We start from the raw sequence: 13,253 nt of genomic DNA, 5'->3' as shown, positions 1-13,253 counted from the left end.
GGTGCCGGATCTCTGCGGAAACCTACCTATGATACCCCAATCTCCCCGGCGGTAGATGGCGGCAATCCATGTGGGGAACGATGCGGGGACGAGCGTTGTAGTACGGGATGTAGCTCTCGAGGCGATGCCGTACTCGTTAGTGCGAGTCAGAATCACCGTGCAAGCCGGAGAGTTATTTGGCCGCGTTAGATGCTTCGAATCAACGACGCGTCGCATCGCATGGTCGGGTCTCGTCCCCGCAAACGTAGACCACAGCAACACATTGCCATCTCGTTCCCCTCTGTAATAGAGGTTTGCTTGCAGGATGTGGTCGTCACTCGGGAACGTGGCGCTAAACGTGGCCCGCAATTTCTACTTCCCGAGCATGAGAAATGCGGGCGAGATAGCTATAGATGGTATTCAATCGTTTGGTGACACCAAGATGTTTCTTGGTGCATACCGGCTTTTGTGCGGACTGCGTGCTGTTGCGGGACGGGTGATGAGACTGGAGCTGTGGTTCAAAGAAACCACCCGGCCGGCTCTAGACTGACATGTGTCTTACTGTTTCAAAAGCCCTGGAGGATACTTACAGATAAGACTTTTGTAGGAACTTGAGGTGTTCTTCGCTGGACATGCTCGTAAAGGCCTATAGTGCGTGTGGCTCCAATGCCCGCGCGAAAACACTACCCAAAAATAATGTAGCCCCTAGTACACCTGTATGCAGATCGCCGGAAGTGGCGGAAAGAATCTTCAACTGTGTGAGTGGGCTCGGCCCCCGCCAGGTAGACTGCGGAGTAGACCAGCTCCAGGAGATGTGGGACTCAGTATGATTTCTTGAGACTCGAGCGGGGCTTCGCGTTGATCTCATGCGGGGCAACGCTGGAACACCCCAAGCATTGATATATTTCCAAACTGATGATATTTATTAGAGCTCAAAGTTCGAAAGTCAGCGTTGGGCATGGGAAATGTTTCCTGTTTGAGCTTTTAGGGCCGGGAGTGTTTTATATGCAAGACGCCAACACTGCCCAATTAGGCAAAACTATGCGCTCATAATATGTTCCAGCCATGCACTGCACAAGGCGTATAAATACCACTTCATTGTTGCTTCTCAAACCAATTTCCAACTCTACTGGCAACGTACGCACATTTATCATCGAAGCGGGAACCACGCCAGGATGCAGGCCGCGAATCGCTTCCAGAAAGCCCTTAAAAAGGGGGGAACTACCTTCGGTGCATGGCAGGTAATGCTTTGTCTCGTAAAGCAGAAGCTTGGTAGCTAAAGTTCTAGATAGATGCTGCCTGGATCCAATCTCTCTCGTGCCATTGCCAGTGCCGACATGGACTGGATTTGCTTGGATATGGAACACGGGAACATTGACGGTTCGAATCATACAATCTTATCCCATCCCATCGGAAAGGATTAACTATTTCACAGATGGACAGATGCATGAATGTGTAGCAGCAGTTGCAGGTTGTGGTGTCAGCCCTGTGGTCCGCATTGCCGCAAATGAGACTTGGATGGTCAAGCGTGAGTGTATTTTCCAGCCCACCTTCAGACAAGCCCTGAATCCTCAAAGGAGCGCTTGATGCCGGTGCCCATGGTATATGCGTACCGCTTCTCAACACTGCAGATGACGCCCGCAAGCTCGTCTCGTCAGCCAAATTTCCCCCGCAAGGAAAACGTGGATTCAGCCCGGAACTCGCGATAGGGAAGTTCGCTAGTAAGAGAACTGGCGATTACCTTCTGCAAGCCAATGATGCTCTCGTCACAATTGCTCAGATTGAGACTAAGGAGGCACTGGACAACGTACGCGTTCAACTCTGAAGTCATCCAACCCCATCTGACGGCTTCCCAGGTCGATGAGATCGCCGCTGTACCGGGAATTGACGTTCTCTTTATTGGCCCTTTTGACCTTGCCAACGATATCGGCCACCCCATCATTGGTGGCATCATGCACGATGAGCTGAAGGCTGCCTTTGATCGTATTTACAAGGCCGCCACCGACAACGGGAAGTGGGCCGGCATCTATTGCAACAATGGCACTGAGGGCCACGAGTACGCACAGAAGGGCTTTCATATGGTGAGTACTTCACTCGACCTGTTTTCTCTAAATCAAGAGAGTTTTCTCATCGAGTAACAGGTTTCCATTGGCGCTGATCTTGTTGATATTCCAAGCCACTTCGACAACGCTTTGTGTATGGCGAGAGGCGAGGGTGTGATTGGATGAGCCATTTATCTTGGAAGTTTTCAATTGGGCTTGGAATGATGAAAGTGGTGGTCGTAACATTTTTTCAAACATTCGTGGGGAAAAGAAAGTCGAGGGCGTCGGGAACAAGGATCCGGCGACGTAGAAAATCAGTTGTGGGGCGCAGCTGTCGTGTTGCAAAACCAAGAGACCCTTCCGGTTGCGTTCTTTAGGTACATGCAAAATTTCCGATTCGCTGTACTCAGCAATCTCCACTATCATGGGGCTATCGCCGATCCTCTGCCCAAGCCAAGGGATATATCGATGCACAAATAGTAGAGAGCATTTTCGGATGACATGACGGTCGCCTATGCACCATTCCAGACCAGGCAGGTGTTCCATGCCAAGCTGCGGGCCGACGGAACATCTCGGGTAGGGCTGGCTCCGTGCACAAACTGCTTTTGTCGACCTATGCCCTGATATAGGTATTCTCCGATCCCGCCTTGCTGGGGGCGGTTCGGCCCCGGTCAGTAGCTACGCATGGATATAAGCAATACTGATTCTCTCCAAGCGCCGAATGATGCATTGCCTTGCCAATCCAAACTTCACACGTCCGGGAAGCAAAATGGCGCTCTCGATTCTCAATCTCACATTTTGTGCTGGCTTGCTTGTTGCCTTCTGTGTGGGATGGGTTGTCTACCAACGACTCTTTTCTCCACTCGCCAAGATCCCTGGTCCTTTTTGGGCATCCATCTCGCGACTGTGGTACCTACAACGGATCAACGCCGAGGACATGCACCGCTACACTAAAAAGTTGCATGAAAAATATGGTTCTTAATTGCCAGTCCGAGCCGACCTTTGTTTTCGCTGACTTTTGGTAAAGGACCCATTGTGAGAATTGCACCGAATGAGTGCTCAGTGTGTGATCCACAAGCTTGGAAAGAAATCTACGCCGTCAACGCTGGCTTCACCAAGACAGATTTCTACCTGACCCAGGCACCGAATCTCTCTCCGCATGCCGACAGCTTTACCCAGCTGGATGAGAAGAAACACACATTTCGCCGCCGCATGATCCAGCACATATTTACTTTCAAGACGGTTTTGGACAATGAAAAGTACCTAGACGTTGTCACCGAGTTATTCATGCAGCGCATGGCAGAGCTCGCCGATAAGGGTACTGTATTCGACATCTCCGAGTGGGTGCACTGGTGAGTTCTCTACCAAATGACTTGAATACAAACAATGACACTCAGCAAAGGTACACGTTTGATGTCATTGGTGAGCTGTTCTTCGGCCGCATGTTCGGGTTCCTTCGCGAACGCAAGGACATCGGAGGTTACATCGCTGCCGTGGACATTATCCTACCGCACGCCATCCGCGTGGCAGTACTTCCGAAACTATTGTGGCCTCTGCAAATCCTCGTTTTGCCATTTTCCGCAAAGCTTAGGCGTAGCCTATCAGTCTTCAAGTCTTTGACTGCAGTATCGAAGAAGCTGGTGGATGAGCGTGTCGAATCGGGCAAGGGCCGACCGGATATGCTCGAAAGGCTGCTTGAAGTGAGCCGCGAAAAGTCCCCGGATTTCGATATAACAGACGTCTACACAGAATCATACACAGCCATCTTCGCCGGCAGTGACACTACTGCTGTCGCAATCCGCTCCGCGTTGTACAATCTCTGCAAAAATCCCGATGCGTACGCAAAGCTGCAGAGAGAAATCGACCAATATCAGGCTGAGGGCAAGCTCAGCTCTATCATCACGTATGCCGAAGCATCGAACATGCCTTACGTGACTGCAGTTTGTAAGGAGGCCATGCGTGTATTCCCTTCGATTGCTCTCAGCTTCCCGCGTCACGTACCCAAGGGGGGTCGCAATTTATGTGGTTATTACATCCCAGCTGGAGTATGTTCCCTGATCGCAGCATCTCAAGTAAAATGATGTTAACAAATACAGTACCGGGTTGGCGTGAATCCCGCTGCCTTCCACTTTGTGAAGTCCATCTTTGGCGAAGATGCCGACGATTTCAACCCCGACCGCTGGTTTCGCTCTGATGCGAAGGAAATGGAGAGGCATATGTTCCAATTTGGACAGGGCAGCCGTCAATGCATTGGAAAGAATGTACGTTTCCACATAATGCTATCCTTACACGGGTGCTGACCTTTTCATCTAAAATAGATTGCTGCTGCGGAAATATGGAAGTTTCTCCCGCAATTTCTTCGATCTTTTCATATCGAGCTTGCCAATCCTAAGGCTGAATGGAGGGAGATCAACTATTGGTTCGTGAAACAAGTTGACATCAACGTTCGCGTATATAAGAGATAGCAGGCAAATGTAACTTAGCGTGCTGATACTACTAAGGCCTTTCGTCTGTTGCAGTGTGGGACGTCGGCCTTGCCATACTCTCTTTAGATGAAGTGGACCAATCTCTTGACGGATGAAGGAGGGTTCTCGAGCAATACGGAGGGAACCGAGCTGAGCGGAACTTTAAACGGACGAATCGCGGACCGATTAGATGCAGCTAGTCAAAACGGGGAAAAAGAAGCACGTACAAAGTAGATTTCGTAGAACTTAATCGTCTATTAAAGTGAAGACGGACGAATTACGGACCGATGATAATTACCTTCACAGCGCCCACGGCACCCACGGCGCCCGCGGAGCCCGCATAGAATATATAGGTTCATCGTGTCTCTACTTTCTGGCGATCAAATCACTGATTTCTTCCCTCAGTTACGATATCATGGTCAAAGTTGCGATTGCAGGAGGTACCGGGGATGTCGGTCGAACCATTGTCGAAGTCATACAAAATGACAGCAAGCACGAAGCCATTGTCCTTACGCGAAAGGCAAGTCAACCTTGAAAAGAAAAGACAAAGATCCATTGCTTAAGATTTACCTATAGCCCTCGCAAGAGCAACTCGGTGCCCCTGTTGTCGTCGTTGACTATACGGATGTATCGTCCCTAACCCGCACTCTCGAAGATAATGACATCGACACCGTCATTTGCGCACTAGGCACCTCCGGCGACGGAGTCAATGAAGCTCAGATCAACTTGATTAAGGCTTCCGATGCATCCTCGAAGACAAAGCGCTTCGTCCCGAGCTGCTTTGCCATCTCGTATCCTAGAGAGTAAGGTCCTCGTTGCAAGCAATATAGAGATAAGAAAAACTACCACTAACGCTTCATGGTTAGTAACGGAAACCCAATGTTTGACAGCTACATCCTCGCCATCGACGAATTGAAGAAGTCCAAGAGCCTGAAATGGACGGTCGTACATAACGGCATATTTCTCGATTATTTCGCGATTGGGCGGATCAAGTCCTACCTCAAGCCACATCCGCTGGTCATTGATATCGAGCACCGCATGGCCGCACTACCTGGATCAGGTGACATTCCTGTCACAATTACTTATTCGTTTGACATGGCCAAATTCCTAGTCGCGGAGCTTGACCTGGAGGATTGGCCGGAGGAGAGCCGTATAGCGGGTGACATCATAACTTGGAATGAATTTGTTCGCTTGGCCGAAGAGGCGACGGGTGCGCTTTTCCATCAAGCTCTTGCCAAACCCCCCCATAATACCTGCTAACTAGCGTCGTAGGAAGCAAGTTCGAGGTTACCTTTGACGATGAGGAGAAGCTAAAGAGATCTGAAATTACGGAGCTGCCGTTCCAGAAGATCGCTTACATCTCCCAGCCCAAGGAAGTTTTCCAAGCCGGCAGCGCTCTTTTTGAGCTGATGACTCTTGACCGGAAGATGATGGCTATTCCCCCTGAGGTAAACTCCAGGTTTCCGAACATCCAACCTATGACAGTCAAAGAAATGTTGGATTGTTGTTGGCGGGCGGAGAAGGCGTAATAGACCTTCGAGTATTTCTTGTTGTTCCTGTGCCAGATGAATTTGAGAATAGAGCAATGAAATCTTCATCACTTTGTCGATATTCCGAACTACTTTCACAACGCTTTAACTATAGCCAAAGGCCACGAAAGAACGTGGTAAAAATTTTATTTTGGGTCATAAGTTTTGCAGCAATTTCTTTAAGCACGGTGAGAATCGGAGCTCTACATTTCATATAGTGAAAGCCACAAAACCCTTTGGTCTTGCTGCAAAATCCCCGGTGAAACTTTCAGTTATTTTAAATTGATAAAGAGGATTGTCGGGTTCCAGTAAGATGGCTTGGGCTCATGTGGCAGGCAAAAACAAGTTTGTGTCATCGAGCAACCATTGACCCTCGTAAGTCAAGTCGATGTCTTCAAACATACTGAAATCGTCAAAGCCTCCTTCCGGACCCAGTGACAGAACATCCCCGTGCGAAGATACCATGTTGGATGAGACACCTCCCTGACTCTTTCCATCATGCGGGGTGACGTCAACCCTCTTCCGCTTCAAAGACACCTTACCAAAGAATGGCAATACAATCGTTTGAGTTTGCCCATGCTCCAACGCTCGACTCTCATCTACCAGATCTTGTAACGAAACAAGGCACTGCTTAGATAAGGAGCTGCCTCGCATGCTAGCACATTGCTTGATTGCCTCTAACGTCTCAAGGATCAGGCGTTCATCATTGGCTTTTGTGCAGCGAATTGCCTCATCCTGCTCTGGGGTTCTCCCATAACCCGTGGAGTGTAGGAACAATACCACGGCAGAGGTGAATGCAGAAAATGCCTCCAGGTTGGCAACAACTCCGTTAAAAAAAAGACTGTTCTCGGCCATCACCAGAAAGGCCTCCAGCAGGCTTCGAGAGCTGTCAATACAGGTCTTTCTGCTGTATCCTTGTCGGTCTCTTGTCTGCAGAAACAGCGGCAGATGGAGAAACGCTTTGAGCTGATTTCCGTAGCGTACTCGTAAAAGACGCGTGTATTTTTCCGTAGGCTCGGAGCACGTATATATTTCGGCAAGATCCAGGTAATCGAAAGGGAGATGCGAGACCACCTTGTCCATCTGCTCTTCGATTTGCAAGGTTCTGGATAATAAGCATCCGTTGAGATCTTGCAAACAATCAATTGTACGTCCTGTAAGAATTGCAAAATGGCGATGATGGAACATTGATGGCGGCATCGCAGGGCCGATCGGCGGAATATGGAGATCGCATAGAATGTCTGGAACAGAATACGGCAGGCCGAGCATCAAATGGACCCAGCGATCGGCATGGAAAAGCTGCCAGAAGATTGAATCCAGCTCCCTCGACGCGCGGTGAGTTCGATGAATCCCGTTCATTTGCATAAGCGTGTTGGCTCTACGGAAGACCGAAACAGCGCGGCGGGGCTGCATGGTAGCCACTAGAACCAATCCAAATCCCAGTGAGCACCTCAACCCGTGCAAGCAGCCAGCCAGCTCATCGTCATTCAGAATCCAGCGCTCGACAGGGTCCAGGTATCTTTGGTATTCGTCTGTGCTGATGGCAAGGCACACTAGCAGGTTTCCGAGTAAGGATGGATGTTCAGACGACAATGCCTTTTCAGCAAACATCTCCAGTGTGAGATCTGCTTCATCACCCAAGAATAAATCAAGCGATGTTCTCCACGCAGTCCACCAATTACTTTGCTTGTGGAAAATTTCTTTCAATTCCGAGCCAGATGGGATGACGGAACGTAGGTCTTCCACTATGGTAGAATATTGCATAGTATTTGGTGGACTTGCAAAGGTTGCGATATTGGTTCCTTCCACGCTGGCCCTTTCTCTCCGGTCGTCCGATGGTGAAAGCTGCACAGAAATCAGCGGGGTATTCCGTTGTTCCCATCAATGCAGTACTGCCTACAGTTGAATTGTTGAAGAGCCTTAAAAGTGGCGCGGTTTCATTCCGCATTCCCTCAGTGCAGGGGAAGCTCGATGGATCTTGAGCATGCACTTCTCGCAGCGGAGGCGACGAGATGCGCCCAAATGGATGAAATCGATCTGATCTCCACGTTCGTGTAGGGCCATCAGTAAATATGCCGCCCTGGACCTGCGGCGTCCCAGACATCTCTTCACCAGTAGTGGATGGCATTCTTTGTGTCTCAAATCCTCCAAGTCCAGCGGATGCTGCATGAGTGGGCCGTAAATTGCCAGATACCCCAGTGCGTTGAGGAATGCAGGTGTCGCCGCGCCGTGCGCACTGGACGCATACCTGAGACTGGCCGGGCGGGAAAATGCACCGGACCTTTCGGCTTCGACCTGATACACTGTAAACGCCCACAATCGACATTTAGCAGAAGTGTTCACTTCGCAAAACTCACAAGATTTACAGGAGTGGGTCCCTTTCCTCATCTCTTTCACCCTGTTACTATGTGCATTTGATCTCATAGTTAGCAGGATAAATAGGGAGATGTGATAGAGGTGCAGTGCCGAAAAAGATGTGATTAGATATTCAGATGAACAGATGAGGTCTAGGTTAGATATCAGGCGGATAGGAGCACAGGTTTTGAGGCGTGATAGAACATATCACTACAAACTTCAGACGAATGAATGTGTTCGGAGCGAACCCCGCGTGTAGGAAAGGGAACGGCGCCGCAGGGAGGTGGCGTCCCTGAGGACGATGGAGAACTCCAGTGTTTCTTCTAGGGAGCGTTAAATGGTGAGTATAGATGCAGCTGACAGTGATTTATGCGCGATGTTGGCCAGTATGAGCGTTGATGTTGCTGCGATAGACCAGCACGATGGCGGGTGCAAAACAACGGTGAAAACCCGGAACTCGTCCCGATTGGTTGATGAACCGAACCGCCCGAGGGTTCCTCGCAGCATACGGAGAGACGGTATGTTGACACGCCTGATCCAAAACTTTTAATGAACAGGATCAAATGCTACGGGTGGCGTTTTTGCGTCCTGGGATTACTTATACACTTCTCTTTCAGCAGTTATGCAAACATGTCTCTCTCGCAATTATAATTGAGAGTGGAGACCATAACTCACAGTAGTGTGTGGTGGGAACCTAAGGATTAGTTACCGCGCCATGTTCTTTTACTTTGTAGTTTATTAGAGATGGTAGTTATAATGTTGTGCGACTTGGAAATCAGCTGTCTCTTACACTCCGGGCCGTATAAGCTGATTTGAATGGGCGTGGATGAAAAACCTTTCCAGTAATTATAATTTTAATATGTAATTAGGTCTCTGCTTAATCTAAACACGTCGCCAGTAGAGATTTATCCTACATCTCGTTGGTGCAGGATTCGGACGAACTGTTGCTGAGTTCGGACGTATCGCTTAGGCTCGGACGAATTAGTATGACTCTCGGACGAATGAGCGCGCTAGGCGCAGAACTTACCTAGCAGAGATAACAGCCATTCCTAATAAAGTGCACCTTTTGGAGATTATGTTCGTTTTATGCATGGGCTAATTGTTATATATATCTGCTGATTCTGGCCTTCCAGACCCAAATCCAATCCAGACCACTGCCCTGCTTTCGAACTTTGCATCCGGCCCCACAGCCCACAACACCAAAATGACCTACACATGCATACGGATCGATCCACAGTCACCTTCACTGTCCCATCTGGCGCAAAAGTACAAATCACTCCGCCTTTCTGCACTCGCCGAATCCCCTCACTCGTTTTCATCAACCTACGACAAGGAATCGCAATACACGGACGAATGGTGGGAAAGCCGCCTCCAGCTGCCAGGGCGGGAGACTTTCATCTGCTCCGTGCATGATGCCAGCACCTCCGCCGACGAAGGGGAATGGATCGCGCAAGTCACGCTCCTCGGGCCCGTGCCGGCAAAATCATATGCCCTGCCTGAAGCAGCACAGCAGCCGCCTGTATGCTCAGACGCAGATGAAGAGAAGTGGCAAATGCTGAGCCTGTACACGCTGCCCGCGCACCGTGGCAAGGGAGTTGGAAAGATGCTGTGCCGCGAGACCTTCAGCTGGCTGCAACAGATGGAGATGGGATCTGGAAAGCAGCAGCAAAAGCAAATACGTGTACGGATCATGGTCAAGCCGGAGAACACGGCAACGGTCAAAATGTACGCAGGGCTCGGATTTGTGGATGCTGGGAGGTGCACGTTGGCTGAGGCATTGAAGGCGAATGGGGACGGGGAGATGGTGCCGGAAGATGGAGGTGGTCCAAAGTTCAATCAACGAACGGGTTTGATCATGGCGGCAACGTTAACCAAAGAATAAGTTGGTCGACAATGCTAGGTCACTGGAGCTATTGAGGACAGAACGATCAATTAAAACTTCTCCCAAATCATGACATCGTAAATTGTTCCGAGATCTAAAAATAGCGAAGGTTCTGATCTGTGACTACAGCTTCGTCTTCACGCAACACCCACTGCCTTCGTCGGTGACAAGAGTGCTCTGGTTGGCATCCTGCGTCGATATGGCAACATCCAGTCCGGGATTCCCAAGGAAAAAATTGAGAGGCTTCAACCCCACAACCATCTTCTCACACGGCATAACGGGCCAGTCCTCGATGCGTGGGTTGTGCGTAGATCCGAATGTATGCCATACGACAATGTCCTCGTTTCTGACGGAGGATGACTGCTCGGCGTCTTGCTTCCGGTCACGAATCCACGACGCAATCCCCTCACCTCCTTGGGATTGCATCGTATGTTTGCCAGCCGCATACAGCTCGTCGTCGCTATAGCGTGTGACCCACACTGCGTGGGCGGCGTACTCAGACCGACGCGCATGGTATGAGCTGGGATGTGCGAGCAGCATCTGGCTGTAGCAGGGAAGAAGCTTGAAACCGACAGGCGTGTGGGTGATAGGATTGACCTTGTTTTCGTTGATGATTTTGAAGACGCGGTTGCTTGCAAAATCCAGATCCAAGCCAGACTCCTCCGGCACGATGTTTGATTTGGTCACATAGCCGACTCCGAACGGGTTTTGCGCATCATCAACCGGCATGGGGTGTGACTCTTCCACAGCCAGGGAATTGAAGCGGCCATCAAGCGCAGGGTCGATACGGAGGCAGAAAAGGTGCTGATGGTAGGGTGCAAGCACACCAGGAGCTACTGTGGTCCCGTACGGCACCTTGTCTCCGACGTCGATTGGAGCTGTAGAAAGTATCCCTGTTGCACGGACTTCATAGTGGATAGATGCATCCTGGCCGAAATAGAAGAGGAAAATGTACTCGTAGTTGCTGACCGTGATGATTGTTTGAAGGACCAGCACGCGGGATCTTGTCACGACTGCGTTTCCGGTTCGCGGATTAGTGTGCTTCCACAAGATACCATCGTCAACCTCGTGGCAGCAAATGACGTGTGGTAGCTTGACAGGATCACCAGAGCTCGTGTTGTGCCATGCGTCCATGTACCTGATATGCCCGAGACAGTCACAGCCGAGCTTGAGATTGTTCGCGTTGACGCCGGCTCCATCATTTCCAAGGTCAAATGCGCCCTTACGGGGGTAGGGGCAACGGCTGTCGCCGTAAGGGACAAACATCTCAGAGAGGGAGAGCCGGTAAAACAAGTTTCGGCCGTCATAGCGAACGTCGTGCAGAGTCATGCCTTCGCGGTAGTTGAAGCCCACCCGGAAAGTCCATTTCTCCCAGCTCAGAGAGTTTCCAACAAATTTGAAAGAAGGACCTTCGGGCTGCGATACATGGTATGGACGTGTGGTTTGCCGGCGCTCTTTGGCAAGGTCGGGATGATATTCGCTTGTGCTATGAATCTTGCTGGAGTCAAAGTGCTTTTTGACATCGTTGATGCGTTCGTCTGCGCCCGATGGCAAACGATACATCCTGGTAACCTCAAGTGATTCTGAGACCTCGGCGCAGAGATCGAGTGGATACGCGTAGTAGTTAGCATCGGCGTGTGGAGAGAGTCGCATGTAGAACCAGCACTGTCTGCTGCTTAGCGACAGTTTCCTTTAGGGCTCAATATCTGAATCCTTACCATAGTGACGCGCTCATTCATGTCGTTCATTCCATCCGTTGCGTACGCCCATGGTTCAACTACAACAGTAGCACCTTCAGGAAGATTGAGTGATCGGATTTCGTCTTGCACCCTGGAGTCCGCAAGACAGGCCTTTTCGACTTGGCGCATGTAATCGGCATCGATGTACGAATGCTTTCCTGGAAGCTCTTGCTCGGACTGGATGCATCTTGTGTTGAGATTGACCATGAACTCAGTGAACTTCTTCTTTTCTCCAGCTTGCCCGACATAGGCTTGAACCTTGGCTACTCGAGACGGGGTCGAAACAGAGCCGATTCCTGAATGCTCATGCTCGAGAAAAGGAATCATCTCGTCTTTTGTAGGTTCAAGCAATGTGATGACCCGAAAATTAATATCCACACCAGCCAAATCATTGCGGACAATTTGTCCTGCCTTTACATTATTAGATTGTGGTGCATACTACAGCAAGCGTTGGTATACTGACAAGTCGGATTTCCTCGGGCGACAAGGGGTCGAACGGGTGGGGAAACGGAGAGGCGCTCATGGTGATAGATGCAAAGACGATCTGGCGGTAAACATGTGGGTTGCAAAACGATGCGTAGTCGCTTGTGTGAGGTCAAACCAGCTTAAATATATCTTTGAGGATCTTCCCGCCATTGGCGCCACGAAGGAGATATGTATCATGCCGAGATGCCGGAAAAAGAGAAGATCGCGATGCAGCCAATAAGCGATGTGCAACCTGCAGGCGTGAGACGCTAAAAAAGGGCTGCATCTGATAGGTAATTGTTTGCGCAGGACTCCTCTTAATATTTGTCACACATTCCGGGAAGGGGAGGTTTTTGCGCACAGATATGACATTTTCCGCTAAGAGGAGGTTTCGGCGATCCATTGTTTACATTCTTGCACTTATTCCTCCAAAGGGAGGTTCCGGCGAGGACGAGTCTCCGTACTCGTTGCACGTTCTGCTAAGGTTAAGTTTAGGCGGGGCGTTATCGTCAGGTTCGGCTCGGGTCCGGATTCGCCGCCCGAACGCTGCCGGAACCTTTGAATGCGGGGAAACGCTGCGGCGAACGGCGGGTGTGTCAACTGTTGATTCCACAACATTGCAAATTGCGGACCTGTAACAGGGAGGCACTGTTGGGACGATATCTTGCTCCAGGCCATGTCTTGAGCCTCTCAAACATATTCCCCGCCATTTAAGGAACTTCGCGCTTATCTTGTACTTTAATCCTGTGTGCTTTCCATGAATCCGCCGGCCACAGCTTTGCACCGTAGCTGAGCCC

At 50.2% G+C, this 13,253-nt stretch overlaps 4 protein-coding genes across 4 annotated transcripts; 3 read left to right on the top strand and 1 right to left on the bottom strand.

The window, feature by feature from the left end:
• Nucleotides 1-1,154: 1,154 nt before the first annotated feature.
• Nucleotides 1,155-2,207, top strand: LTHEOB_8617 (uncharacterized protein; the record flags this gene model as incomplete). Its single annotated transcript, XM_035518114.1, has 6 exons — nucleotides 1,155-1,220; nucleotides 1,272-1,359; nucleotides 1,415-1,507; nucleotides 1,611-1,786; nucleotides 1,836-2,060; nucleotides 2,121-2,207. The coding sequence occupies 6 exons, from the start codon at nucleotides 1,155-1,157 to the stop codon at nucleotides 2,205-2,207; spliced, it is 735 nt and encodes a 244-aa protein (XP_035370323.1).
• A 1,026-nt stretch (nucleotides 2,208-3,233) lies between these two features.
• On the top strand, nucleotides 3,234-6,015 carry LTHEOB_8616 (Pisatin demethylase; the record flags this gene model as incomplete). Its single annotated transcript, XM_035518113.1, has 8 exons — nucleotides 3,234-3,373; nucleotides 3,424-4,066; nucleotides 4,118-4,282; nucleotides 4,340-4,440; nucleotides 4,892-4,937; nucleotides 5,063-5,289; nucleotides 5,353-5,696; nucleotides 5,759-6,015. The coding sequence occupies 8 exons, from the start codon at nucleotides 3,234-3,236 to the stop codon at nucleotides 6,013-6,015; spliced, it is 1,923 nt and encodes a 640-aa protein (XP_035370322.1).
• Nucleotides 6,016-9,574: 3,559 nt separating this feature from the next.
• On the top strand, nucleotides 9,575-10,252 carry LTHEOB_8615 (GNAT family acetyltransferase; the record flags this gene model as incomplete). The annotated part of the gene is made up of 1 exon (XM_035518112.1): nucleotides 9,575-10,252. One exon carries the CDS (start codon nucleotides 9,575-9,577, stop codon nucleotides 10,250-10,252), a length of 678 nt encoding a protein of 225 aa, XP_035370321.1.
• Nucleotides 10,253-10,375: 123 nt separating this feature from the next.
• Nucleotides 10,376-12,514, bottom strand: LTHEOB_8614 (Copper amine oxidase; the record flags this gene model as incomplete). Its single annotated transcript, XM_035518111.1, has 3 exons — nucleotides 10,376-11,917; nucleotides 11,971-12,402; nucleotides 12,455-12,514. 3 exons carry the CDS (start codon nucleotides 12,512-12,514, stop codon nucleotides 10,376-10,378), a joined length of 2,034 nt encoding a protein of 677 aa, XP_035370320.1.
• Between the last annotated feature and the right edge of the window lie 739 nt (nucleotides 12,515-13,253).

Source organism: Lasiodiplodia theobromae, assembly GCF_012971845.1.
Source record: "Lasiodiplodia theobromae strain AM2As chromosome Unknown scaffold_27, whole genome shotgun sequence".
In the NCBI taxonomy this organism is placed as follows: domain Eukaryota; kingdom Fungi; phylum Ascomycota; class Dothideomycetes; order Botryosphaeriales; family Botryosphaeriaceae; genus Lasiodiplodia; species Lasiodiplodia theobromae.
Note: the sequence above shows the minus strand (reverse complement) of the source record. Positions and strands in the feature narration are given on the sequence as shown.